Source organism: Chelonia mydas, chromosome 4 (assembly GCF_015237465.2).
Source record: "Chelonia mydas isolate rCheMyd1 chromosome 4, rCheMyd1.pri.v2, whole genome shotgun sequence".
Classification (NCBI taxonomy): Eukaryota; Metazoa; Chordata; order Testudines; family Cheloniidae; genus Chelonia; species Chelonia mydas.
The window spans coordinates 120,809,175-120,835,960 of NC_057852.1; the positions used below are offsets into that span (position 1 = coordinate 120,809,175).

General features: G+C 45.5%; 1 protein-coding gene across 1 annotated transcript in view; it reads right to left on the reverse strand.

The window, feature by feature from the left end:
* Positions 1-25,322, reverse strand: part of DOK7 (docking protein 7) — a 107,803-nt gene extending 82,481 nt beyond the window's left edge. The window contains exons 1-4 of the mRNA XM_037898155.2: positions 25,170-25,322; positions 24,934-24,979; positions 10,544-10,774; positions 4,199-4,399 (exon numbers count right to left, since the gene is read on the reverse strand). Of these exons, the coding sequence (XP_037754083.2) occupies positions 4,199-4,399; positions 10,544-10,774; positions 24,934-24,979; positions 25,170-25,223 (532 nt within the window). The 5' untranslated portion in view covers positions 25,224-25,322. The remainder of the gene's footprint in view (positions 1-4,198; positions 4,400-10,543; positions 10,775-24,933; positions 24,980-25,169) is intronic.
* Between the last annotated feature and the right edge of the window lie 1,464 nt (positions 25,323-26,786).

The following is a 26,786-nucleotide window of genomic DNA, read 5'->3' on the forward strand; positions in this document are numbered from 1 at the left end:
CAAGTACTCTTTTTCTTTTTGCGAATACAGACTAACACGGCTGTTACTCTGAAACCTAAAGATTATTAATACACTATAGATAATAAACAGTATATATCCATTTCCATTACAGAACATAACAAGGGGGAAAGGTTAAGGCTGGCTTGGTTCTACAGATCAGGTACTGGAGTGGATTATGTGGTACTAGGAATTGGCTGGTCCAATTATTTATTCATTTCTAGTCTTTCTAACGTTTAGGGGAGTATTTCTTACAGGTATATAATTTTTGTAAAGAAAGTTTAATTTAGGGGTAGTGAGGGGGTATAGCTGGACTCTGCTGAAACACATTTTCACCCTTTACTCTTAAACACATTTTCACCCTTTACTCTTTTATAACGGTTTGTGAATAGTCAGTTTCAGTTCACTTTATGAGAGCATGTGTATGGGCCAAATCCCACCCTGAGGTGTCTAGGTGCCAAGATTCCCCAGACAGCAGAACCCAAGCAGTTCCACTGCCAGAGGTGGGAGGGTGAAGATTTGGGGAAGCCATACAAGAGGTGCATACCCTCTACATGGCATAGATCTCAGCTCCATGGGGCCTCTTTGTGGAGAAGTGTGCAGAGCGCATTCGGAGGCAAACACAGTTGAGCCAAGCATGGGACCAAGCCAGAAAATCTACAACTACCTTACAGTCCTTTGCCTTCACCCCACAGATGGGGCCGCAGGGCCTAATACTGTTATCCGGGTGGAAAAGCCTCTATAGGATATCGATGCTGCCACTCTGCGGCCTTTGGGTGTGAATTTCTCCCCACCCTCCCTGGGGAGCTCATCAGTGACCAGTCAAGTCCTCGTGCTGAACATCAATGACTGGATTGTCCCCTAACTCAGTGGTTCTCAACCAGGGGTCCGGGGCTCCCTGGAGGGCCACGAGCAGGTTTCAGGGGGTCTACCAAGCAGGGCTGGCATTCGACTTGCTGTGGCCCAGGGCAGAAAGCTGAAGCCCCAACACATGAGGCTGAAGCCTGGGGCCCCATGCCCCACTGCCAGGGGCTGAATCTGAAGAGTGAGCAACTTAACTTCATGGGGCCCCCTGTGGTGTGGGGCCACAAGCAGTTGTCCTCCTTGCTACCTCCTAAACACTGGTCCTGGCTTTTATATGCAGAAAAACGGTTGTTGGGGCACAGCTGGGCCGTGGAATTTTTAAAGCATGTTGGGGGGGCCTCAGAAAGAGAAAGGTTGAGAACCCCTACCCTAACTGAAGGGACATTCACTATTCCTTACAGAGCTGCACTCTGGGAACGCTTCATGTCCTTGTATGTCCTCTTGTAGCAGCAATGTTACACAATGAGGTGGTTTGACCACAGGAGTAAACAGCACCATGGAATAAATTTACTGGCCACTATGAGACAACCAGCACAAATGCCTTCCCCAAAGTACCCAACTCCTTGCATTTCCCAGATTTCTTGGCTTAGTCAGGCAGCCAATGAAGAAACATCCTTCCAGAGCAGGATGGCTGCTAAGTAAGCATTTTCATTTTGGTCTTCACTTACCCCTAACATTTCTACTGTCAAGAAAGAAAACTACAAATGGAATTGCATTCAGTCATTCTCGTCTCATGCACACTAAGTAGCAGTAAATCTCTCTGCTTTACACCCGTGGTAATAACATTCTCCTCTTCTCAGCTAAGCAAAGCACCAAACAAATCAACCTTTTAAACAATGCAGATTTCAGATACATTTTTAGTGGCTACTGGAGACTCTCTGTGGGAAAGAGAGGGGAAGGCACCAAAGAGAAGTGCTGAGGTTTTGTTAGTTACGGGCATGTGAGGCCTGGACTTCATATTAGTTTTCTATTGGCCAGTAAGGTACAAAAACTGCCATTTTCACTTTTGAGAAATTTCAGGAAAATGTTCGGTTTTTTCCAGTGAAATTTGCAGAAAACAAAACACTCTGAAGCCAACATGTTCCAATAGCAACATCCCACAAACCACAGAACTGCTCATCAAGACAACATTTAAAGCCCCCATTGCTCAGAGAGGGAAGGAGAATGTCTTCTCCTGAGGCATCTGTTTGAAGAGTCGGGGGGGAAATTGAAGCCAAAGCATCACATCACTTTTGTACCATTTATCTAGTACAAATCACAGCATTTCTTATCTCCAAGAGAGCCTCAGTTCTAAGTGAATACAGTACTCCGTTCAAACAGTGAAATGATATACTCTCTCCTTTGAGGTGCTTATGTTAATAAAGATTAATATCTGATTTAATCTACCAATCTGTTACTAAATTTATTTAAAGGTTGCTTGGCATTTCCATGATAATTCCCTGCAGTGTGGGGATGAGGAGCTAAATATTGCAGCTGTTTCATATTTCATCAGTTCAAAACTTGGTACTCTGTACAAATGGTCAGGAAACAGCAACAGCTTCTAAAGGACTTTTCACTCCATTTTAGATGCTTGTGCAGAAACTCTACACTGTAAACTGCTCCATTCAAAACCTAAATACATTTAGCATTTTCAACAAGTAACTAAGGGCCACATTTTCTAACGCGAACTCTGAAATTACTCCTGCAGTGCAGCATACACATATGTTTAAACACACAACCATCAATTGCATATAAACAGTTTTTTGCACATGCAAATCAAATAGCTGCACCTCTGATTTCATGACCTGAAAGTGAAAATGGATATGCACATAACTGACAAGCACAGTTCCAAAGTTTGCTTTTGAAAATATGATGCTAAAGGACTATTTGGATTTGGCATCCTGCAAAATTATATTACAGTGATTGATGTAATTTTGATCAACTGATAGATTTGAATGGATAGATTGATATGATAGTTTAGTAAAATAAATAATACACTGAGACTTGGTTCCAGTGGTGAATTAATGCACAGGCCCACAGGGCCCATGTTCCAGGGCCCCGGCAAATCTGAGGGCTCCTGCAGGAGCACCAGAACCTAGGTAGAAGTAGGGGAGGGGCTACCAGCAACAGAATCGTGACCCCTCCCCCTGCTCCTCCTCGTCCCCCTGAGGCCCTGACCATGGTAAGAACTGCCCAGGGAGCATGGGCCACTGTGAGGAGCCCCTGGCCCGTGTCTCCACCACCCAGGGCAGCTGGAGGGTCCAGGGCTCCCTACAGCGTGGCCCAGGCTCCCTGGGTGGCTCTTACCACAGCCCAGCTCTGCCGGTCTCCAGCTCAGCCAGGAGGCAGGGCCTCAGGAAGGAGGAGGAGGAGCAGGGGCAGGGCCCTGTGGCAACGGGGGCTAAGGGCCACCTCAGGCCCCCCACTGGGAAGAGGCTGGCACCACTAGCAGGGACTACACTTCACAGTGCGGGAGCTGATCACCTTATCTCCCCCCACGGCGAAGCACAGCCCCTGCCACTGCTGCTCCGAGCCTGCACAAAGCTACTACACCCATGTCAAAAAATGGGTGGGTGGGCATGGCCCCTCTGACTCCCCTGTCCCCCTGCCCCGCCCAGTGCTGTTGCCCCAAGACCCCCCATAGTGTGGGGAGCCCCAATGTTCTTTGTGCCCAGGGCCCCAATAAATCTTAATCTGCCTTTGATTGGTTCCGAAGACATTTCTCTGAAATACCCAGAATCACTAAGTTGTATAATAACTAACCTATATAACCACAGGATTTTATTTTCATTATCCTTGTCCTCCCTCCCCCTTTCCTTCTTTTGTTTCTTACATGCCTTTGTTTTTTCTCATCTCTAATTAGACTATAAAACTCTTCAAGGCAAGGATGGTCTCTTACTTATTGTCTGCAAAAACAGAACCTTGATTCTGGTTGTATTGAGTCCTAGAGGAAACAACTATCCTCTACTACAATACAAATGATAATATAATCTTAGTTTAATAGATTTAAGGCCAGAAGGGATCATCTAGTCTGATCCATAGCACAGGCCGTAGAATTTCATTCAGTTATTCTTGAACTGAGAGCAAAAAGTTGTGTTTGACTGAAGTATACCTTTCAGAAAGGCATCCAGCAATATTCACACAACATCCATCACACCGATACTATTTTTGTCTGCATAACAGTGCTCAGTCCTGCAGCTTCTTGCATGCATGAGTAGTCCCACTGAAATCAATGGGACTACTCATACAAGAAGAGCTTCAGGATTAGGTCCCTAACTTGCACATTAATCAGACTGGTATTTATTTATCTGCAAACAGATTTTAAAAAACTAGAATGACAGTTTCCATTTGTACTTACAGAAGCCGCACCTGGTGCCCCCTTCAAAGATGAATCCATTAGGGACCGCTCCATATCGGCGCAAATCTGAGAGCTTCCATTGCCCCATGACCGTGGGTGGAAGGTCTTTTACAAGGACTAGAATGTCATTGCAGAAGTGAAGAGTAGCCGGTCCACTCTCCAGCTTAGTGCCAGGTGCTACAGTAACATGAAACCTATGAACTATTCGGGGGCAAAAAAAAAAACACAAATAAACCAATTAATTATGGTAGCAAACAGGAAAAAAAGCAAGCATGTTTGTAACAGAAACCAGTTTATTTAATAGTACTGTGTAACTGAGTCCTAGCTACTATGCCATTTGGATCTACTGTTATCAGATAAGGAACTCAGAGCATTTTTTTCCCCTCTAATAGTTCTGGGTAGCACCCAGATATCTTGGCAATGGCAGTATGGTTGCCAACCCTACAGGATTGGTCTGGAGTCTCCAGAAATTAAAGATTAATCTTTAATTAAAGATTATGTCGTGTGATTAAATCTCCAGGAATAAGTCCAACGAAAACTGGCAACCCTAAATGGCAGTCATGGATCAGTTGCACAGATATTAGGCCAATTTAGCTTTTGGAGCAATGCATTTAGGCTGTGAACCATAGTTCAGCAACATGACTGATTAGAGACAGCTTTTCCCAAACATCCTTAAAGGGTGATGTGTTCCTCAGTGGTCTCGTTTCCTACCCCTGTTGCCTTCCCCAAATGATTCACCTCATGTTTAACCATCAGGACTCAAGGACAAATATATTCATCCCCAGATAACTGCATTCCAATAGGGAGTAGAATCATCCAGACATCTTGGCCACACCCTACCTCAATTCCATTGATAAAAGGAGTACTTGTGGCACCTTAGAGACTAACAAATTCATTTGAGCATAAGCTTTCGTGAGCTACAGCTCACTTCATTAGATGCATTCCATTCCATTCTATTCCACTCCACTGATTGCTCAACTCTTTGCTGAACGTCTCCCCACCTCCTTTACCCTCCTTCTTCAAAATGAACCCTCCTCCTCCGCCATGTCAGGCCTCCATAGGCGCTTGCGTTGCTGCTGAAATCGGATGGTGTGAATGGAGGGCCTCACTTTGACATTTCCTGCTCTCACCCTCCAGCCTGCTCTTTAGAAAGAAGCCACTGAGTGTTGACCCCTCTCTGGCTGTTCTGAGTTGCTCTGACGTTTCGTAGGCTGAAGGCAGGACTAGGAGCTGACTGAGCAGAAGGATACCCCAAGAACTAGATAGGGGTTCACTTTAGGCAGGTTTTTAGTTCACTCTACCCATCCTATTCCCACAACAGTCACAGACTCTCCTCCCCACACGAACTATCCATGTGGTTCAGTAGACAGGGCAGCAGGCTAGGTTCTATTCCCAGCTATGCCACTGACTCACTCTGCCACCTTTGACAAGTCATCCCCAATCTTAGTGCCTTGGTTTTCCTACATGTAAAATGGGGATAATGACGTTTACCCACTTTTGTGAAGCGCTTTGGGATCTATGGATGAAAGGTGCTGAGTACTGTTGTTATTGCTGTATCCCAGGAAGTTAGCGGATTCTCAGGTGACAGATACCTGGAAACTGACCAACTTCCTAAGGATTACCTTGATCTAAAGTATTACTACATATTTAAAATATTAAAATATTTAAAATTTCCTCTGCATCAGAGGAGCACACTAAGCCCAAAAACTGCCTACTCATCACTAAAATCCACAGGGAAAGCACTAAAGAACCAATTCTTATAACTATTCTTCCCTTCCCCTTGACTAGATTTTCTCACCTTTAAAATGTCAGGAAATTTAACAGCATCTGATCTTTGCTTCTCATATAAGTATTCTGCTGTGTTCTTCAGTAAATTACCATCTAGCTGCCAGACAACTCCTAATCTATACCTGCATTTGATAATTTCCCTAAGGTCCTACCAGAATTAGCCAGAAAGTAATTCAAGAGAAATGTAAAAGGAAGCCAGAGAGAGAACTCACCATAGCTCTACTTATGGCATGGCTCCAAAACACTGCTGGGGAACAAATCTGTGTTCAGGTGATATTGCTTGTCTGCTGTGTGATTATTACCACTTATTTAGAAAAATCCAATACACTACCAAAGTGAAACCAAATCATTGCTGATTATAGACTGTTCCTTATTCAGTCTTACATCAACTTAGACATCCCTCGGAGGTTACTTCTGTTTGTACAAGATGGAGCTTTGTAAGTAGCCCTAGTTTAGAGGCTACCAGACTATGAGCTTAGTGGTTCTGTTCCACCACATCTAAATGATGAACAGGGTAACAAATGGTTGCAAGCTCCAATTGCTGCATAAATAAAAAATCGACAGCTAGAGTTCCAGAATCACCCCTAAAATGTGCCAAGTCAACACCTAGATTTAAACACCCCCAAATTTGAGGAAACTTTAGGTCTGGATGGAAACTTTGTGGTATAGGCCCAACTCTGATGTAGCTGTAGAAAGCAGCAGTTTTTCCTTCCTGAAATGTAACTTTTACAGTATAGTCCCCAAACCTCCACTCCCACTCTACACAGGAATACAGGCATTGGCACCCTGACAGCAGGATTGTCTGGCTATGTAGACTCCCTCCTCAGGCCCTACGCTACCAGCACTCCCAGCTATCTTCGAGACACCACTGACTTCTTGAGGAAACTACAATCCATCGGTGATCTTCCTGAAAACACCATCCTGGCCACTATGGATGCAGAAGCCCTCTACACCAACATTCCACTCAAAGATGGACTACAGGCCATCAGGAGCAGTATCCCCGATAATGTCATGGCAAACCTGGTGACTGAACCTTGTGACTTTGTCCTCACCCATAACTATTCACATTTGGGGACAATGTATACCTTCAAATCAGCGGCACTGCTATGGGTACCTGCATGGCCCCACAGTATGCCAACATTTTTATGGCTGACTTAAAACAACGTTTCCTCCGCTCTCGTCCCCTAATGCCCCTACTCTACTTGCGCTACACTGATGACATCTTCATCATCTGGACCCATGGAAAAGAAGCCCTTGAGAATTCCACCAGGATTTCAACAATTTCCATCCCACCATCAACCTCAGCCTGGACCAGTCCACACAAGAGATCCACTTCCTGGACACTACGGTGCTAATAAGAGATGGTCACACAATCACCACCCTATACCGGAAACCTACTGACCGCTATGCCTACCTACATGCCTCCAGCTTTCATCCAGACCACACCACACCACACGATCCATTGTCTACAGCCAAGCTCTACAATACAACCGCATTTGCTCCAACCCCTCAGACAGAGACAAACGCCTACAAGATCTCTATCAAGCGTTCCTACAACTACAATACCCACCTGCTGAAGTGAAGAAACAGATTGACAGAGCCAGAAGAGTACCCAGAAGTCACCTACTACAGGACAGGTCCAACAAAGAAAATAACAGAACGTCACCTTCAGCCCCCAACTAAAACCTCTCCAACGCATCATCCAAGATCTACAACCTATCCTGAAGGACGACCCATCGCTCTCACAAATCTTGGGAGACAGGCCAGTCCTTGCCTACAGACAGCCCCCCAACCTGAAGCAAATACTCACCAGCAACCACACACCACACACCAGAACCACTAACCCAGGAACCTATCCTTGCAACAAAGCCCGTTGCCAACTATGTCCACATATCTATTCAGGGGACACCATCATAGGGCCTAATCACACCAGCCACACTATCAGAGGCTCATTCACCTGCACATCTACCAATGTGAAAAATGCCATCATGTGCCAGCAATGCCCCTCTGCCATGTACATTGGTCAAACTGGACAGTCTCTACGTAAAAGAATAAATGGACACAAATCAGATGTCAAGAATTACAATATTCAAAACCAGTTGGAGAACACTTCAATCTCTCTGGTCACTCGATTTCTGACCTAAAAGTGACTATTCTTCAACAAAAAGACTTCAGAAACAGACTCCAACGAGAGACTGCTGAATTGGAATTAATTTGCAAATTGGATACAAGTAACTTAGGCTTGAATAGAGACTGGGAGTGGTTGAGTCATTACACAAAGTAAAACTATTTCCCCTTGTTTATTCCCCCCCCCCCCACTGTTCCTCAGACGTTCTTGTTAACTGCTGGAAATGGCGCACCTTGATTATCACTACAAAGGGTTTTCTCCCCCCCCCTTCCTGCTGGCAATAGCTCATCTTAAGTGATCACTCTCCTTACAGTGTGCATGATAAACACCCATTTTTTCATGTTCTGTGTGTATATAAATCTCCTCACAGTATTTTCCACTGCATGCATCTGATGAAGTGAGCTGTAGCTCACGAAAGCTTATGCTCAAATAAATTGGTTAGTCTCTAAGGTGCCACAAGTACTCCTTTTCTTTTTGCGAATACAGACTAACAAGGCTGTTACTCTGAAATCTCTCATTTCCCTCAGTTTTATAATTGGCTCCCTTAATTCCACTGGATCCTCTAACCCTGCCTCTCTTGCCTCTCTCTCCCACCATCCATCTCACTAGCTCCCTCTGTATCTACTCCCTCTGCAGAACACTTCTGGAGGAAACCCTCCACTCCAAGTTCACCCACTCCTCATTCTGTTCTGCCATCTTCCTTGGAAAATAGCTCCAGTCCTCCTCGCTAATGGCATCCCATACCTACAACCACCAATGCTCATTTGCCACCTTTTACTGCCCCCTCAAGTCCTTAACCACCATCCTTAAATTCATAGATTCCAAGGCCAGAAGGGACCCCGGTGGTCATGTAGTTTGACCGCCTGCATAACACAGGCCATACTACCTCCCCCTCAGCCCAGGAGCTCGTTGACTTCAAGGAGAAAATTGTCAGGTTCTCGTGTAAGTTCCCTCCATCCCCTCCTAATATCCTTTTCTCCTTTACCTCAGTCAGACTCAGGTATCTTGCTCACTGTCTATTTCCAAAGCGCCCACCCCTCCCCGTTTTGCCCCATGGCATACAAACACATTTTACTGTCCCCATCCTCAAAGAACCAAACCTCAAACAACTACTGTCCCATTTCCCTGGTTTCTTCACATCTAATCTGAATGGACTGTGTACACCCACTACCTTAACTCCCTCTCCTCTAAATCCCTCCTGAATTGCTTCCTGTCTTGCTTCTGCACTCCACTGAAACTGTTCTCCCCAAGGTCTCCAAAGAGCTTTTCCTGACCAAGTTTTACATACTCCATTCTGTCCTTTCAATAAGCCCTGTCCTTGCTCTGCCAACTGTGCCAACCTTCATGCCTCTCCAGTTCTTTCCCCAACTCCCATCTCCATGCCTTCCACACTGCCCCCTATGCCTGAAACAACTTCTCTATCCTGATACAGCAGGTTCCCCCTACACCTCATTCAGGTCCTTCTTAAAGGCTCACTTCTACCACACACACACACACACACACACCCCATGCACACAAACTTATACTACGTGTTTTCCCCACCCCAACACTGCATTAGAATGAAATCAGGAAAACAAAACAAACGCTGCCAAGCTTGCACCCTCCTCCACAATTCTCAGTGCATCTAGACTTATCTGCATCTGTCTTTTAGACCATAAGCTTCTGAGGCAAGGGCTGTCTTTGTATAGTGACACGCCCATCGTCAACACTTAACAGGTGATAAATTATACATAAATAATAATGATCATCAGTAATAATAAATGTATGTCCTAATGCTTTACCAAATACTAAAAGCCAGTTACCCTGGATTATCCCCATCAAATAAATTGTCGGCCACTACAACGCATTTCAGAGCTACAGATCTGAAAATGAAGGACACAGTAGATTAAAGTTAAACGTACAGGTGAGAATGGCATCTTTACTATGAGATTCTCCCATTACATGTATTTGAGAGGGGATGTTCAGCAGCACTGCTCATTATCTAGTCTATCAGACAGAACTGGGAGTGGGTTTTAATTCCTGGGTTCTAATCATGGCTCTAACACTCATAGTTTTTGTCCTCCCTGAGCACAAGGATTTGTCATGAATCCATGTGCTATAGATACAATTAAAAGCTAAAGCTGACAAACCCCTGACCTGGATAGCTAGGACTAGAGCCCTGGCCCCTCAGCTCCACAAAACACAAGCCTTTAATACCTGAGCCAAAGAAGATAGTAGAAGCACGTTGACAGTTATTACCTTACCCTCTCTGTGGCACACCTCTAGTGGGCAGTACACACACATTACACACTGCATGTGACAGCTGACCTGGAGCGCACAAGGAAGTGAAGGCTGTTGACTCCAAGGCCAGTGACAATCTGGGCCCTTTCAACTAAGGGTTTTGTTTGCATTCTTTCCAAAAAAGAAGAATGTGACAAGACAAAGGTTACCTTCCCCCAAACTGTAGCGAATCCGTACATCCCATGCATACATAGTTTCCTTGTTGTCAAATCCCAGCATCACAACTTGAGATAGACAGATGATAGCAAGTGTGTGATTTAAGCCCTCATAGGAGAGCCCAGGATCCAGGCCACAGATGTCTTCTAAGGTCACACTGCTCCTCTCCTTATGTCCTTTGGCTCGCTCAGATTTATCCTTGTACACCAACATGACTAAACAATCTGAAAGAAGCAGAGCTGTCAGAGAACCTGACGTGTAACGGAACACAATTCTCAGTACTCGACTTGAGAAAACACATTTGCCAACTGTGCCATAGGCTGGCTTAATTCAGTTTTCACTCCGTGGAAACTACTAAAAAAAATTGTAAAAAGTGAATATTTTCCAGGCTGTTTTTAAGGTGACTTAAGACAGACAGAGAAGAATATTTCTTGCAGATGACTGTCTCTCTCCGGAATTCTGCCCTTCAGCTTAATTTCCTGTCAAAACTATGCTTAAATAGTGATTTTTAAAGTTATAATCTTACTTTTATAACGATAAACAAGATCGAGGGTAAAGAATCTCTTCTGGATAATGCCAATAATGGATCAGGTAGAGAATCACTTAAAGCTATGCCCTCTCATTTTTACCTAGCATTCACACTCATATTTCCTTTCTTAGAATTCACTGTGTTCGGAAGTGCAGGATTTGATGTAGGGCCCAAATCCTGCAATTCCCTGTGTGCGAATGGACTGCTGAGCCTGGGCAGAGCCCCACTGACTCCAGGGGGCACCATGCAGGCACATCAGCTCACTCTTGCACAAGAAGTTGCAGGCTTTGGGCTTAAATTTTATAAGTCAACATTTGATGCTTTATGTTCAATTTCTTTTTATTCATGGTGTCTGTGTGAGCCCCCGTAGGATGTGTCCAGGACTTGTATTATTTGTTTAAGATTTGACATTTGTGTTTTTATTTTGATGCTACTACACTGTTGGTGCTCTTTTGAGAACAGTAATTGTTACACTTTTTACATTATGTTTTAAAATCTAGTCTCACTGTAAGTTCCATCATTATGACGCTCTTCCTTATCTCAGGCTATGTGGGTGCAGACTGTACACCCCTGTATTCACCCCTTGCGCACTACTGTAATAATCTTTGTACAAAGTATGCCTTGTGGGGTATCATTTGAAAACTTAATTTGCTGGTCATTATGGTCCTGGTAAAATACATCTAGCAACGTTGTATGTAAGTTACAAAATTCCACTGTATGGTATTACTAAAACATATTCCAAGTCTGGGTAGTGGTCAAACCAGTTCCTCAGAGACAAAAGGCAAACTGATGCCTCAGGCCAGGTGATAACAAGGTCAATGGGCCATTACTTACTAAATGACAGGTTTCAGAGTAATAGCCGAGTTAGTCTGTATTCGCAAAAAGAAAAGGAGCACTTGTGGCACCTTAGAGACTAACCAATTTATTTGAGCATGAGCTTTCGTGAGCTACTTACTAAATGGTCATTCTTTGGCAGGAAAGGGGGCATGAGCGAAAAATGTTCCCATCCACACAAACTTTTTGTCTCCTGAATCTCAGCTGCAGATGCTTCTCAAAGGAGGAAGAGAACTATAAAAAGAAAGGGGAAGACATCCAAAGAGCACCCCTCTCTCTGTCCATTGAGTCACTGCACCAGAAGGAACAAAGGAAGTAGCTGTTAAACAGCAGAAGGGGTCCTGGCCTAACAAGTTTGGCCAGTAAGACTTTTGAGAGCATGTGGCGCGGAAAACATTTACTTCAAATTTAACATTGCTTGTTAAATGAGACGAGTTGTGATTTATCTTTGTTTTGCTTGTAAGCGTTTCTGATTTGTATGCCTCATTAATTGTAGTCACTTAAAATTCATCTCTTTGTTGTTTTATCTAAACCAGAGTGTTTGCATTGAAGAGTTTGGGAAACTCCATTTGGGATAACAGGATTTGTGCACATCATTTCTATTAATAAAATGATGATCTATTAATAAAATGATGAGCATGTCCAGGAGAGGACTGGGCAATACAAGACGTACATTTCTGGGGAAATATCTGGGACTGGGAGTCTGCTGCAGTATACTTCAGGCTGGTAAAAGCCTGGGCGCTACTGGCAGGCCTCAAGTGCATGTAAAAAGAAAAGGAGTACTTGTGGCACCTTAGAGACTAACCAATTTATTTGAGCATAAGCTTTCGTGAGCTACAGCTCACTTCATCAGATGCATTCAGTGGAAAATACAGTGAGGAGATTTATATACACACAGAACATGAAAAAATGGGTGTTTATCATGCACACTGTAAGGAGAGTGATCACTTAAGATGAGCTATTGCCAGCAGGAAGGGGGGCGGGGGAGAAAACCCTTTGTAGTGATAATCAAGGTGCGCCATTTCCAGCAGTTAACAAGAACATCTGAGGAACAGTCGGGGGGGGGGGGGGAACATAAACAAGGGGAAATAGTTTTACTTTGTGTAATGACTCAACCACTCCCAGTCTCTATTCAAGCCTAAGTTACTTGTATCCAATTTGCAAATTAATTCCAATTCAGCAGTCTCTCGTTGGAGTCTGTTTCTGAAGTCTTTTTGTTGAAGAATAGCCACTTTTAGGTCAGAAATCGAGTGACCAGAGAGATTGAAGTGTTCTCCAACTGGTTTTGAATGTTGTAATTCTTGACATCTGATTTGTGTCCATTTATTCTCTTACGTAGAGACCATCCAGTTTGACCAATGTACATGGCAGAGGGGCATTGCTGGAACATGATGACATATATCACATTGGTAGATGTGCAGGTGAACGAGCCTCTGATAGCGTGGCTGATGTGATTAGGTCCTATGATGGTGTCCCCTGAATAGATATGTGGACATAGTTGGCAACGGGCTTTGTTGCAAGGATAGGTTCCTGGGTTAGTGGTTCTGTTGTGTGGTGTGTGGTTGCTGGTGAGTATTTGCTTCAGGTTGGGGGGCTGTCTGTAGGCAAGGACTGGCCTGTCTCCCAAGATTTGTGAGAGCGATGGGTCGTCCTTCAGGATAGGTTGTAGATCTTGGATGATGCGTTGGAGAGGTTTTAGTTGGGGGCTGAAGGTGACGTTCTGTTATTTTCTTTGTTGGACCTGTCCTGTAGTAGGTGACTTCTGGGTACTCTTCTGGCTCTGTCAATCTGTTTCTTCACTTCAGCAGGTGGGTATTGTAGTTGTAGGAACGCTTGATAGAGATCTTGTAGGCGTTTGTCTCTGTCTGAGGGGTTGGAGCAAATGCGGTTGTATCGTAGAGCTTGGCTGTAGACAATGGATCGTGTGGTGTGGTCTGGATGAAAGCTGGAGGCATGTAGGTAGGCATAGCGGTCAGTAGGTTTCCGGTATAGGGTGGTGGTTGTGTGACCATCTCTTATTAGCACCGTAGTGTCCAGGAAGTGGATCTCTTGTGTGGACTGGTCCAGGCTGAGGTTGATGGTGGGATGGAAATTATTGAAATCCTGGTGGAATTCCTCAAGGGCTTCTTTTCCATGGGTCCAGATGACGAAGATGTCATCAATATAGCGCAAGTAGAGTAGGGGCACTAGGGGACGAGAGCTGAGGAAGCGTTGTTTTAAGTCAGCCATAAAAATGTTGGCATACTGTGGGGCCATGCGGGTACCCATAGCAGTGCCGCTGATTTGAAGGTATACATTGTCCCCAAATGTGAATAGTTATGGGTGAGGACAAAGTCACAAAGTTCAGTCACCAGGTTTGCCGTGACATTATTGGGGATAGTGTTCCTGACAGCTTGTAGTCCATCTTTGTGTGGAATGTTGGTGTAGAGGGCTTCTGCATCCATAGTGGCCAGGATGGTGTTTTCAGGAAGATCACCGATGGATTGTAGTTTCCTCAAGAAGTCAGTGGTGTCTCAAAGATAGCTGGGAGTTCTGGTAGCGTAGGGCCTGAGGAGGGAGTCTACATAGCCAGACAATCCTGCTGTCAGGGTGACAATGCCTGAGATGATGGGGCGCCCAGGATTTCCAGGTTTATGGATCTTGGGTAGCAGATAGAATACCCCAGGTCGGGGTTCCAGGGGTGTGTCTGTGCGGATTTGTTCTTGTGCTTTTTCAGGGAGTTTCTTGAGCAAATGCTGTAGTTTCTTTTGGTAACCCTCAGTGGGATCGGAGGGTAATGGCTTGTAGAAAGTGGTGCTGGAGAGCTGCCGAGCAGCCTCTTGTTCATATTCCGACCTATTCATGATGACAACAGCACCTCCTTTGTCAGCCTTTTTGATTATGATGTCAGAGTTGTTTCTGAGGCTGTGGATGGCATTGTGTTCTGCACGGCTGAGGTTATGGGAAAGTGATGCTGCTTTTCCACAATTTCATCCCGTGTACGTCGGCGGAAGCACTCTATGTAGAAGTCCAGTCTGTTGTTCACTCTCCTTACAGTGTGCATGATAAACACCCATTTTTTCATGTTCTGTGTGTATATAAATCTCCTCACTGTATTTTCCACTGAATGCATCCGATGAAGTGAGCTGTAGCTCACGAAAGCTTATGCTCAAATAAATTGGTTAGTCTCTAAGGTGCCACAAGTACTCCTTTTCTTTTTGCGAATACAGACGAACACGGCTGCTACTCTGAAAAGTGCATGTAAGTCATTCCCAGCTATTGATGAGCAGTCCAGAAGTGGAGGCAACACCAGAAAGCAGTGTAAAAGACACCACAGGTTAGAGAGCACAGGTGACACAGCTACTCACCAGTCTAGATTATACCCTGGGTATGGCAATGGCATAGTGTCAAGACAATGGGATGGCCAGCTATGACTGGAGCTGGAACAGGCACAAACAGGGTCAGGAGCACTGCATCAGAGCGTATCCCTGACAACTTAGTGACATTGAGTGTCTGCTTTCATTAGGAGCCTATCTAGCTATCTTGGGGTCACCTGATTAGAGCCCTGCTTGTGGATTCGCTGGACCCCTAGGACTCCCAGGTGATTACCTCAGATGACTCATCAGACTCAGGCTCACGATGACTCAACACACAAAGGCATCAACTCCTTGCAGGGCTAACCTTTTCAAACCACTGCTTTGTAATTTACAATGTGCAAGTGGGCAGTTACACCTGCTTGCAGCCCCACGGACATCAAGGGGGCTTTTTGTAGGCCCATCAGCCCATCTATGCATTGTAAAGTGCAGGTCCAGGGCCTAACTCAACTGAATTTCATGACCCTAGGATTAACACACATTAACGTACGCATTTTGTATGCATTATAGACATGCATATGGTTTTCCATGTGCTTCATGTCATAGCCAGCAATTTCCTTAATTTCCTAAAATTAAGGTATTAAATATTAAAAGAGCTAGTGTTGACATCAGTAGTAAAAGTACTGTTGTCTCATAGTAAGTCATCTTTGTGATACTCTAAATTTAATGAAAAACACGTTTTTAACTTGATAGTGTAAAAATCCCTACAACATTCCTTATCTATGTTACAAATAACACCACTATTGCCAACTCCATGCAGTCAAAATTCATGAATTAGGCCCCCCAATCATGAGATTTTAAATATAATAAATGTGGGGTTATTTTTGTTTGCTTTCTGGTTTCTGAAATGTTAGGCTTCACTTGAATAACACTTCCAAGCTTTTTCTCCACAACCGTGAAATATACTTTAAAAAAGAAAAAGAAAATGAAAAAGAAAAAAGAAAGAATGAGTTGTTTCAGAGTAGCAGCTGTGTTAGTCTGTATTCGCAAAAAGAAAAGGAGTACTTGTGGCACCTTAGAGACTAACCAATTTATCTGAGCATAAGCTTTCGTGAGCTACAGCTCACTTCATCGGATGCATTTGTTAGTCTCTAAGGTGCCACAAGTACTCCTTTTTTAAAGAATGAGTTGTAATCATATGATTCCAGGACCTAAGGGTTCAAGAAAAACACCCAATATGATCAATCACACAATAAAAACCAAAAGTGAGCAAGACTGTAACACCATAGTTGATGAAAATGAAAAGGATTCTTTTTTTAAAAAATATTTACTTTTCCCTACTTATGAGATTCAATTTGTCACTCCCCCGTTTCTCAGACTAAATTTCCATTGACTTCATTAGGAACGTTGCCTGAGTGAGGGCTGCAAGGTTAGGACCATATCATTGATTTATTATTTGCATTTATTTCAGTTTGGACAGTGAAAACGGATGAGCCAGTAGTAACCATTTTGTTCATGGTCAGCGTCACTCTTTTTGAGTTCTAGCAGAACACTGCAATGTTTGAATTATAAACACTTCAGGGGGATATTGCTTTGTTTAAAAAAAATCTAGTGGATCTTCTTAATATCATAGAAACATTTGTTTTGGTTTTAAATTTTGTAAATTCTTCAGGTTTACAAAATGTAAAATTGGCAGCAGTTTGTCCCAACAGTCTCTGGGGTGGAAATGGAAACAAACCCCAATCCTGCAATCCGATTCTCCTGGGCAGACTCCTGAACCTGCATGCAGTCCTGTTGACCCCCATAAGACACTAGTTCCAGGGTTAAAAGTGTCCAGGATTTGTCTGTGCTATCAGATTGCAAGATGGGGGCCACTGTTATTAAGAAGTATTATAGTTGCCATGTTGTCAACTTCCATTATTTTAATCACAATTCTTGTGGTATTTGGAGACAGCTCATGAAGACAAGTGACTATGTGAGACACTCAGCTTTTTTTCTTAAGTACATTTCTACCTAGAGCTGGTGGGGAGGGACACACACACACACACACTATTGTCCCAACCTGTGAAAAATTTTGGGATTTTAAAAAGTTTCCCATTGTGCAAAGAAACAAAAGCAAGATCTTTCTCAGATTTTTGTGAAGCACGAGAGAGAGAGAGAGAGAGAGAGGGTATGTCTACACTGCATCGGGGCAAGAGCCTCCCCATCTGGTTCCACAGACTCATGCTAGCGGGTCTCACAGTACCATGCTAAAATAGCTGGGCAGATGTTGCGGCCTGGACAGGAGCTCAGACTCTGAAGTTGGGCAGGGCCTCCAGATCCTGAGCTGAAAATGCCATCATGACTAAACAGAGTAAAAGAGACAGTGAGAGACAAAAAGACATCTTTTAAAATTGGAAGTCAAAGCCTTCTGGGGAAAACAGAAAGGAGCATAAGTTCTGGCAAGTCAAATGCAGAAGGATAATTAAGCAGCCCAAAAAGATATTTGAAGAACAATTAGCAAAAGACACAAAATCTAACACCAAAAAAATGGTAAGTACATGAGAAGCAAGAAGCCTGCCCAGCAATCAGTGGGGCTACTGAATGATCAAGGTGCTAAAGCAGCACTCAAGGAAGACAAGGTTCTTGCAGAGAAGCTAAATGAATTCTTTGCATCAGATTCCCACACCTCCCTCAGCCATTCTTTACAGGTGACAAACTGAGGACCTGTCCCAGGTTGAGGTGTCAACAGAGGACATTTGGGAACAAACTGATAAAGTGAACAGCAATAAATCACCAGGACCACAGAATCATAGACTATCAGGGTTAGAAGGGACCTCAGGAGGTCATCTAGTCCAACCCCCTGCTCAAAGCAGGACCAATCCCCAACTAAGTCATCCCAGCCAGGGATTTGTCAAGCCTGACCTTAAAAACTTCAAAGGAAGGAGATTCCACCACCTCCCTAGGTAACGCATTCCATTGTTTCACCACTCTCCTATGAAAAAGTTTTTCCTAATATCCAACCTAAACCTCCCCCACTGCAACTTGAGACCATTACTCCTCGTTCTCTCATCTGCTACCACTGAGAACAGTCTAGATCCATCCTCTTTGGAACCCCCTTTCAGGTAGTTGAAAGCAGCTATCAAATCCCCCCTCATTCTTCTCTTCCACAGACTAAACAATCCCAGTTCCCTCAGCCTCTCCTCATAAGTCATGTGCTCCAGCCCTCTGATCATTTTTGTTGCTCTCCGCTGGATGCTTTCCAATTTTTCCACATCCTTCTTCTAGTGTGGGGCCAAAAACTGGACACAGTACTCCAGATGAGGCCTCACCAATGTCGAATACTGGGGAACAATCACGTCCCTCGATCTACAGGCAATGCCCCAACTTATACAGCCCAAAATGCCATTGGCCTTCTTGGCAACAAGGGCACACTGTTGACTCATATCCAGCTTCTCATCCACTGTAACCCCTAGGTCCTTTTCTGCAGAACTGCTGCCAAGCCATTCGGTCCCTAGTCTGTAGCGGTGCATGAGATTCTTCCGTCCTAAGTGCAGGACTCTGCACTTGTCCTTGTTGAACCTCATCAGATTTCTTTTGGCCCAATCCTCCAATTTGTCGAGGGTCCTCTGTATCCTATCCCTACCCTCCAGAGTATCTACCTCTCGTCCCAGTTTAGTGTCATCTGCAAACTTGCTGAGGGTGCAATCCACACCATCCTCCAGATCATTAATGAAGATATTGAACAAAACCGGCCCCAGGACCGACCCTTGGGGCACTTGATACCGGCTGCCAACTAGACATGGAGCCATTGATCACGACCTGTTGAGCCCGACAATCTAGCCAGCTTTCTATCCACCTTATAGTCCATTCATCTAGCCCATACTTCTTTAACTTGCTGGCAAGAATACTGTGGGAGACCATTGCAAAAGCTTTGCTAAAGTCAAGGAACAACACGTACACTGCTTTCCCCTCATCAACAGAGCCAGTTATCTCATCATAGAAGGCAATTAGATTAGTCAAGCATGACTTGCCCTTGGTGAATCCATGCTGACTGTTCCTGATCACTTTCCTCTCCACTAAGTGCTTCAGAATTGATTCTTTGAGGACCTGCTTCATGATTTTTCCAGGGACTGAGGTGAGGCTGACTGGCCTGTAGTTCCCAGGATCCTCCTTCTTCCCTTTTTTAAAGATGGGCACTATATTAGCCTTTTTCCAGTCGTCTGGGACCTCCCCCGATCGCCATGAGTTTTCAAAGATAATGGCCAATGGCTCTGCAATCACATCCACCAACTCCTTTAGCACTCTCGGATGCAGCGCATCCGGCCCCATGGATTTGTGCTCGTCCAGCTTTTCTAAATAGTCCAGAACCACTTCTTTCTTCACAGAGGGCTGGTCGCCTCCTCCCCATGCTGTGCTGCCCAGTGCAGCAGTCTGGGAGCTGACCTTGTTCATGAAGACAGAGGCAAAAAAAGCATTGAGTAATTAGCTTTTTCCACATCCTCTGTCACTAGGTTGCCTCCCTCATTCAGTAAGAGGCCCACACTTTCCTTGACTTTCTTCGTGTTGCTAACATACCTGAAGAAACCCTTCTTGTTACTCTTAACATCTCTTGCTAGCTGCAACTCCAGGTGTGATTTGGCTTTCCTGATTTCACTCCTGCATGCCCAAACAATATTTTTATACTCTTCCCTGGTCATTTGTCCAATCTTCCACTTCTTGTAAGATTCTTTTTTGTGATTAAGATCAGCAAGGATTTCACTGTTAAGCCAAGCTGGTCGCCTGCCATATTTACTATTCTTTCTACACATCGGGATGGTTTGTCCCTGTAACCTCAATAAGGATTCTTTAAATTACAGCCAGCTCTCCTGGACTCCTTTCCCCCTCATGTTATTCTCCCAGGGGATCCTGCCCATCAGTTCCCTGAGGTTGTCAAAGTCTGTTTTTCTGAAGTCCAGGGTCCATATTCTGCTGCTCTCCTTTCTTCCCTGTTTCAGGATCCTGAACTCGACCATCTCATGGTCACTGCCTCCCAGGTTCCCATCCACTTTTGCTTTCCCGACCAATTCTTCCTGGTTTGTGAGCAGCAGGTCAAGAAGAGCTCTGCCCCTTGTTGGTTCCTCCAGCACTTGCACCAGGAAATTTTCCCCTTCATTTTCCAAAAACTTCCTGGATTGTCTGTGCATCGCTGTATTGCTCTCCCAGCAGATATCCCATAAGAACCAGGGCCTGCGATCTAGTAACTTCCATTAGTTGCTGGAAGAAAGCCTCATCCACCTCATCCCCCTGATCCGGTGGACTATAGCAGACTCCCACCATGACATCACCCTTGTTGCTCACGCTTCTAAACTTAATCCAGAGACACTCAGGTTTTTCTGCAGTTTCATACCAGAGCTCTGAGCAGTCATACTGCTCTCTTACATACAATGCAACTCCCCCACCTTTTCTGCCCTGCCTGTCCATCCATGACAGTACTCCAATCATGTGAGTAATCCCACCAAGTCTCTGTTATTCCAATCACATCATAATTCCTTGACTGTGCCAGAACTTCCAGTTCTCCCTGCTTGTTTCCCAAGGTTCTTGCATTTGTGTATGGGCACTTGAGATAACTTGCTGTTTGTCCTGCTTTCTTAGTTTGAGGCAGGAGCCCTCCCCTTTTGCGCTCTCCTGCTCGTGCTTCCTCCCGGTATCCCACATCCCCACTTACCTCTGGGCTTTGGTCTCCTTCCCCCGGTGAACCTAGTTTAAAGCCCTCCTCACTAGGTTAGCCAGCCTGCTTGCGAAGATGCTCTTCCCTCTGTTTGTTAGGTGGAGCCCATCTCTGCCTAGCACTCCTCCTTCTTGGAACACCATCCCATGATCAAAGAATCCAAAGCCTTCACTCCAACACCACCTGTGTAGCCATTCATTGACTTCCACAATTCAACAGTCTCTACGCAGGCCTTTTCCTTCCACAGGGAGGACGGACGAGAACACCACTCGCACCTCAAACTCCTTTATCCTTCTTCCCAGAGCCACGTAGTCTGCAGTGATCCGCTCAAGCTCATTCTGGGCAGTATCATTGGTGCCCACCTGAAGAAGCAGGAAGGGATAGCGACCCGAGGGCTTGATGAGTCTCGGCAGTCTCTCTGTCACATCGTGAATCGTGAATACCATTGTGACCAGATGGTATTCAGTCAAGAGTTCTACAGTTTCATATTTGAGTTCCTTCAGAACTTCTAACTATGACATGTAACTTATCACTTAAATCAGCCTCTGTACCAGATGACTAGAGGATAGCTAATGTAACGCCAATATTTGAAAAAGCCTCCAGAGGCTATACTGGCAATTACAGGCCAGTAAGCCTTAACTTCAATACCAGGCAAATTGGTTGAAACAAATAGTAAAGAACAGCATGATCAGAGACATAGATGAACACAGTATGTTGGGGAAGAGTCAACACTGCTCTAGTAAAGGAAATCATGCCTCACCAACATACTAGAATTCTTTGAGGGGTTCATAAATATGTGAACCAGGGTGGTCCGTTTGATGGAGTGTACCTGGACTTTCAGAAAGCCTTTGGCAAGGTCCGTCACCAAAGCTCTTAAAGTAAGCAGTCATGGGACAAGGAAGGAAGGTTCTCTCATGGATCCATAACTGATTAAAAGATAGGAATAAAGGGTCAGTTTTCACAGTGAAGAGAGGTGAATAGTGGAGTCACCCAAGGATCTGTACTGGGACCTGTGCTGTTCAACATAGTCATAAATGATCTGGAAAAAACGATAAATAGTGAGGGGGCAAGGTTTGCAAACAATAATAAGTTACTAAAGATAGTTAACTTCAAAGCAGACTGTGAAGTGTTACAAAGGGATTTCACAAAACTGGGCGAGTGGGCAACAAAATGGCAGGTGAAATTCAATATTGAAAAGTGCAAAGTAATGCACACTGGAAAACATAATCCCAACTATACATACAAAATGATAGGCTCTAAATTAGCTGTTACCACTAAAGAAAGAGATCTTGGAGTCACCATAGATAGTTCGCTCATCCGCTCAGTGTGCGCTGGCAATCAAAAAAAGCTAACAGAATGTTAGGTACCATTTGGAAAGAGATTGATAATAAGACAGCAAATATCATAGTGCCACCATATAAATCCACTGTAAGCCCACACCTTGAATACCGTGTGTAGGTCTCGTCATCCTATCCCAAAAAAGATATTAGAATTGGAAAAAGTACAGAGAAGGCAACAAAAATGATATGGGGTATGAAACAGCTTCCATATAAGCAGAGATTAAAAAGACGAACCGTTCAGCTTGGAAAAGGGACAACTGAGGGGAGATATGATAGAGGTTTATAAAATCATGAATGGTGTGGAGAAAGTGAACAAGTGTTTTTTTTACCCCTTCATATAACACACAAAACGGGGTCCCCAATATAATTAATAGGCAGGAAGTTTAAAATAAATATAAGGAAGTACTTCTTCACACAACACACAGTCAACCTGGAACTCATTGCCAGGGGATGTTGTGAATGCCAAAAGTGTAACTGGGTTAAAAAAAAATTAGATAAGTTCGTGGAGGATAGGTCCATCAATGACTATTAGCCAAAATCAGCAGGGATGTAATCCCATGCTCTGGGTGTCCCTAAACCTCTGATTGCTAGAAGCTGGGACTGGACGACAGGGGTAGGTAGATCATTCTATAAATTGTCCTGTTCTGTTCACCACCTCTGAAACACCTGGCACTGGTCACTGTCGGAAGACAGGATAGCGGACTAGATTTACATTGGTCTGACCTCATATGGCTGTTCTTATGTTCATTAGAACATATCGAACCATAAATGAAATTCTTACAGTAGTTGACCGCTTAGTCAAATACGAAACAGTGTGGTCTACACTGCCAAATTGTTAATCTCAGCTCAGGTTTCCTAGCTGAATGCTTCACAGTAGCTACTGTTGCATAATCATTGTGTGTCCCACCTTTGGTTTTCAATATTTGGTTTTGTCACCTTTTGTTTTAACCTCTTCCTAAAGATGTTTTAATAGACAACATCTATACAACAAAATGAAACATCACAATCTCGGGGTTTCACTGGAGGAGTGCATTTCACAAACGTATCAGGATCCACAAGGAAGATTAGTGCAATTTACCACCTCCTTTCTCCTTGATACAGAAATGCACCCCAGCCCCATCTACAGGGTGCAGATTCCCTTCCCAGCATGCTGTGCTGTCTCTTAAGTGAAATAAATGGATAATCTCAAGCAGGGATCTTTAGCTTTAACTTCCATAGCTCACACTTACTTCCAAGCAAAACAACAGGAGCTGCATGTGCTCGTTTTTTATGAATGTTAGGTGTGGCGCTCTGACGCCTGGCAAGTTGCCGTTATAGGGCTCAGTTGAGCAAAGAATGGGCGTCCCTCCAAAGAGGTGAAAAACAGCTGAAAAAACTTCATTGTACATTAACTAACAGAAAGCCTCACGGACATTTTGGATTGCATTCTTGCACCTGTTAGCAGAAACAGCTGCAAATGCAAAGTTGAAGAGCTTTACCGTATAACTGTCTAAAGAAATGAAAACTAAAAACACATCAAAGCAAGAGCACCCTGGTTTATGGGCATTCAACAATCATGGTCGATTTTAAATAATAAAAATAATACATTTTAAAGTGTAGAATAAGCATTCATGTTTTATTGATCTGCCACTTTCTGAAGAATCTAGTTTCCTACTTTGAGTACCTAAAGTCAGGAATCTAAACTCATATTCGGAAGCCTGAACATTAGCTTTATGAACAACAGACTTTGGGTGCTAAATAGAGACATAATCAGCATGTAAATATTAATAAAAACAAGAATTTAGATTACTTAAACAATGATACATGTACCTAACTTTAGGTATGCTCATGTGAAAAACGGACCCTAAAGAAGATAAGATATAAACTAAAGTCCAAAGCCAACCAATAGTTCATGGTGATTCCAAAATCAGCTTTCAGGTGATGCAGGCTCACATACATATGCACAAGACAAAACATGACTTTGCAGTCCATTTGACACTGAAAAATATTTCCAGACTTGAAAATATAACAGCACAGTTCTGTGGGAGCCTTCAACTACATGATGTTCAAACTGCCCCAATAAGTTTACTAACAATTCAGGAACCACCCCTTCCACCAGGGGAAAAAGGCCACCTCCGAAGCGGTCAGATATTACAAGAGAGGAGGCCCAGATCAGATGGATCGAACAACCCAGCTGCTGTTGAACAGGGAACAGCAAGGCTCCACCCGAGTTTGAGCCAAGGGGGTAGCAAGCAGCCCCGAACAGATGAGATGTGGGAACTTGAAAAGAGAGAGTCCTGCGCCGCTGCACCAGCTTGGAGCCGGCAGTGACCCCCAAGAGGTTAAAGCGAGCCAGCCAGCCAGCCAGCCCTCGAGGGGAGGAACCACGAAGCCCGCCAGGTCCCCGCGCTAGCCCGCTGCCTTTCCCCTTCTCTCTTTCAGTTACACTTTGGGGCGCCCTCCATATCCTCTCTTGCTATTTCTAGCTGCTCGGCCCCCTGCCAAGTGACTGGCTGCTAGAAAAGGAGGGAAGAAGGAGAAACCAGCCCAGCCCCGTGTCTGGGGTGCGGGGAGAGTTTAGTCTCCACACACCGGCCCCCGGGGGGTGGGGGGGGCGAGCTCCCAGGTCTGGCTCTTCTGCCAGGAGCCCGGGGGAGGGTGATTTGTCTCCCCAGAGGAGCTGCCCACTCCCCCGCCCACAGCCCGCGGCGGCACCTACCTGCTACCGGGGAGGGTTTGCGCAGCACCAGCCACCTATTCTTCCACTGCGGAGAAACAAGGAGACATCAGCGTTAGCCCGCGGCCAGCTCTCCCCTCCCCCGCCAGCCAAGCAGCCCCCGAGGCTCGGCGCCCTTCCGGGGTGGGGAGAGAGGGGGCAGTCCCTGGGGGGGGGGGGGTGTAGGGGTAGGGCCCCCCCTCCTCCTCTGCAAAGCGGGAAGGCTGCAAAGCGGGGACCTTTTTTCCATCTCTCAATTTGACATGACCCTCCACCACCACGGAATCCGTCATCTTCAGTCATGATTCCGGAGCCAGACAGCTGCTCCCGGCGCGGCGCGGCGCGGCGCTCGCTCGCTCGCTCCCGGGGCCGGGGCCGCGGGGTCACTTTCAAAATAGCTTTATTAGCTCGCCGCTGCACGCGGACAGCCCGGGGGCCGGGGGGGGGGGGCGCCAGCCGCAGCCCCGCGCTCCCTGCGGCGGCACGGCCGAGCCAGCGCACCCCCCCCCCCCCACACACACACACACAGCCCCTCTTCCCCCGGGGGGCTGGCTGCGCTCTGGCCGGGCCGGACTCAAGGGCTCGGACCAGTGCTTAGACACGTTTTGAAAGATCCCCCTTTTCCCGAGCATCAGGGGGTAGCCCTGTTAGCCTGTTCCCACAAAAACAAGGAGGCGGCCGGTGGCACCTTTAAGACTAACAGATTTTCGTGGGTAAAAAAAAAAAAAAAAAAAAAAAACCCACTTTTTTCACATCTGAAGAAGTGGGGAGGGGAGGGGGGTTACCCACAAAAGCTTATGCCCAAATAAATCTGCTAGTCTTAAAGGTGCCACCGGCCTCCTTTCCCCTAGCGCAGGGGTGGCCGGCCTGTGGCTCCGGAGCCACACGTGGCCCTTCAGACGTTAACATGCGGCTCCTTGTACAGGCACCGACTCCGGGGCTGGAGCGACAGGCGCCAACTTTCCAATGTGCCAGGGCGGCGCTCGCTGCTCAACCCCTGGCTCTGCCACAGGCCCGGCCCCCCACTCCACCCCTTCCCACCCCCTCCTCTGAGCCCGCCATGCCCTCGCTCCTCCCCCTTCCCCAGAGTCTCCTGCACACCACAAAACAGCTGATTGGGAGGGAGGGGAGGTGCTGATCGGTGGGTGGGAGGCCCTGGGAATGGAGCGGTGGGGGGCAGGGGAATGCTGACATATTACTGTGGCTCTTTCGCAATGTACATTGGTAAATTCTGGCTCTTTCTCAGGCTCAGGTTGGCCACCCCTGCCCTAGCGTGTGTAAGCAGGGGGCAAATACGCAGCTTGCCACAGCCCTGAACTTTGGGAGAGGCTTGGCTGTATAATGGGCCAGGGTGAAACGCTAGATCGCCACCCACCCTAAGGCAACTTAACCGCTGATCCATAGGATGAAGCGGTGCACCGGTCCCAACACCCCACAGGAACCCTGAGAACTGGGTTTGGACCCTGAGCTAACCCAGGGTTGAGCTCTGGGCATCGCATCAAGCACTCGCATGGTCTGTGAAAGGCCAGCGGGAGTCCTCATGTGTTCAGCATTGTGCACAGGCATAATGGGCTGGCCTGGGCTGGATCAAAACCAGGGCGCTGAACTCTGCCGTGGAGAGTCATCGCTACTTTTCATAGGCAGGAAGATCAGCCTAACGGACAAGAATCAGGATTAAGACATAAATACTTACTTCGTTATCCTAATGAGCGTGAGCAATGCTCCCTACTGCCACTCTAGCTCCATCCCCTTAGATTAGAACTTGGGCACGTTCATTCTGTTAGAAACCGAAACGTTTTGTGCTTCATCTCAACCCAGAGGTGAATTTTCCCAGTACGTCTGAGCAAACTAGCTAC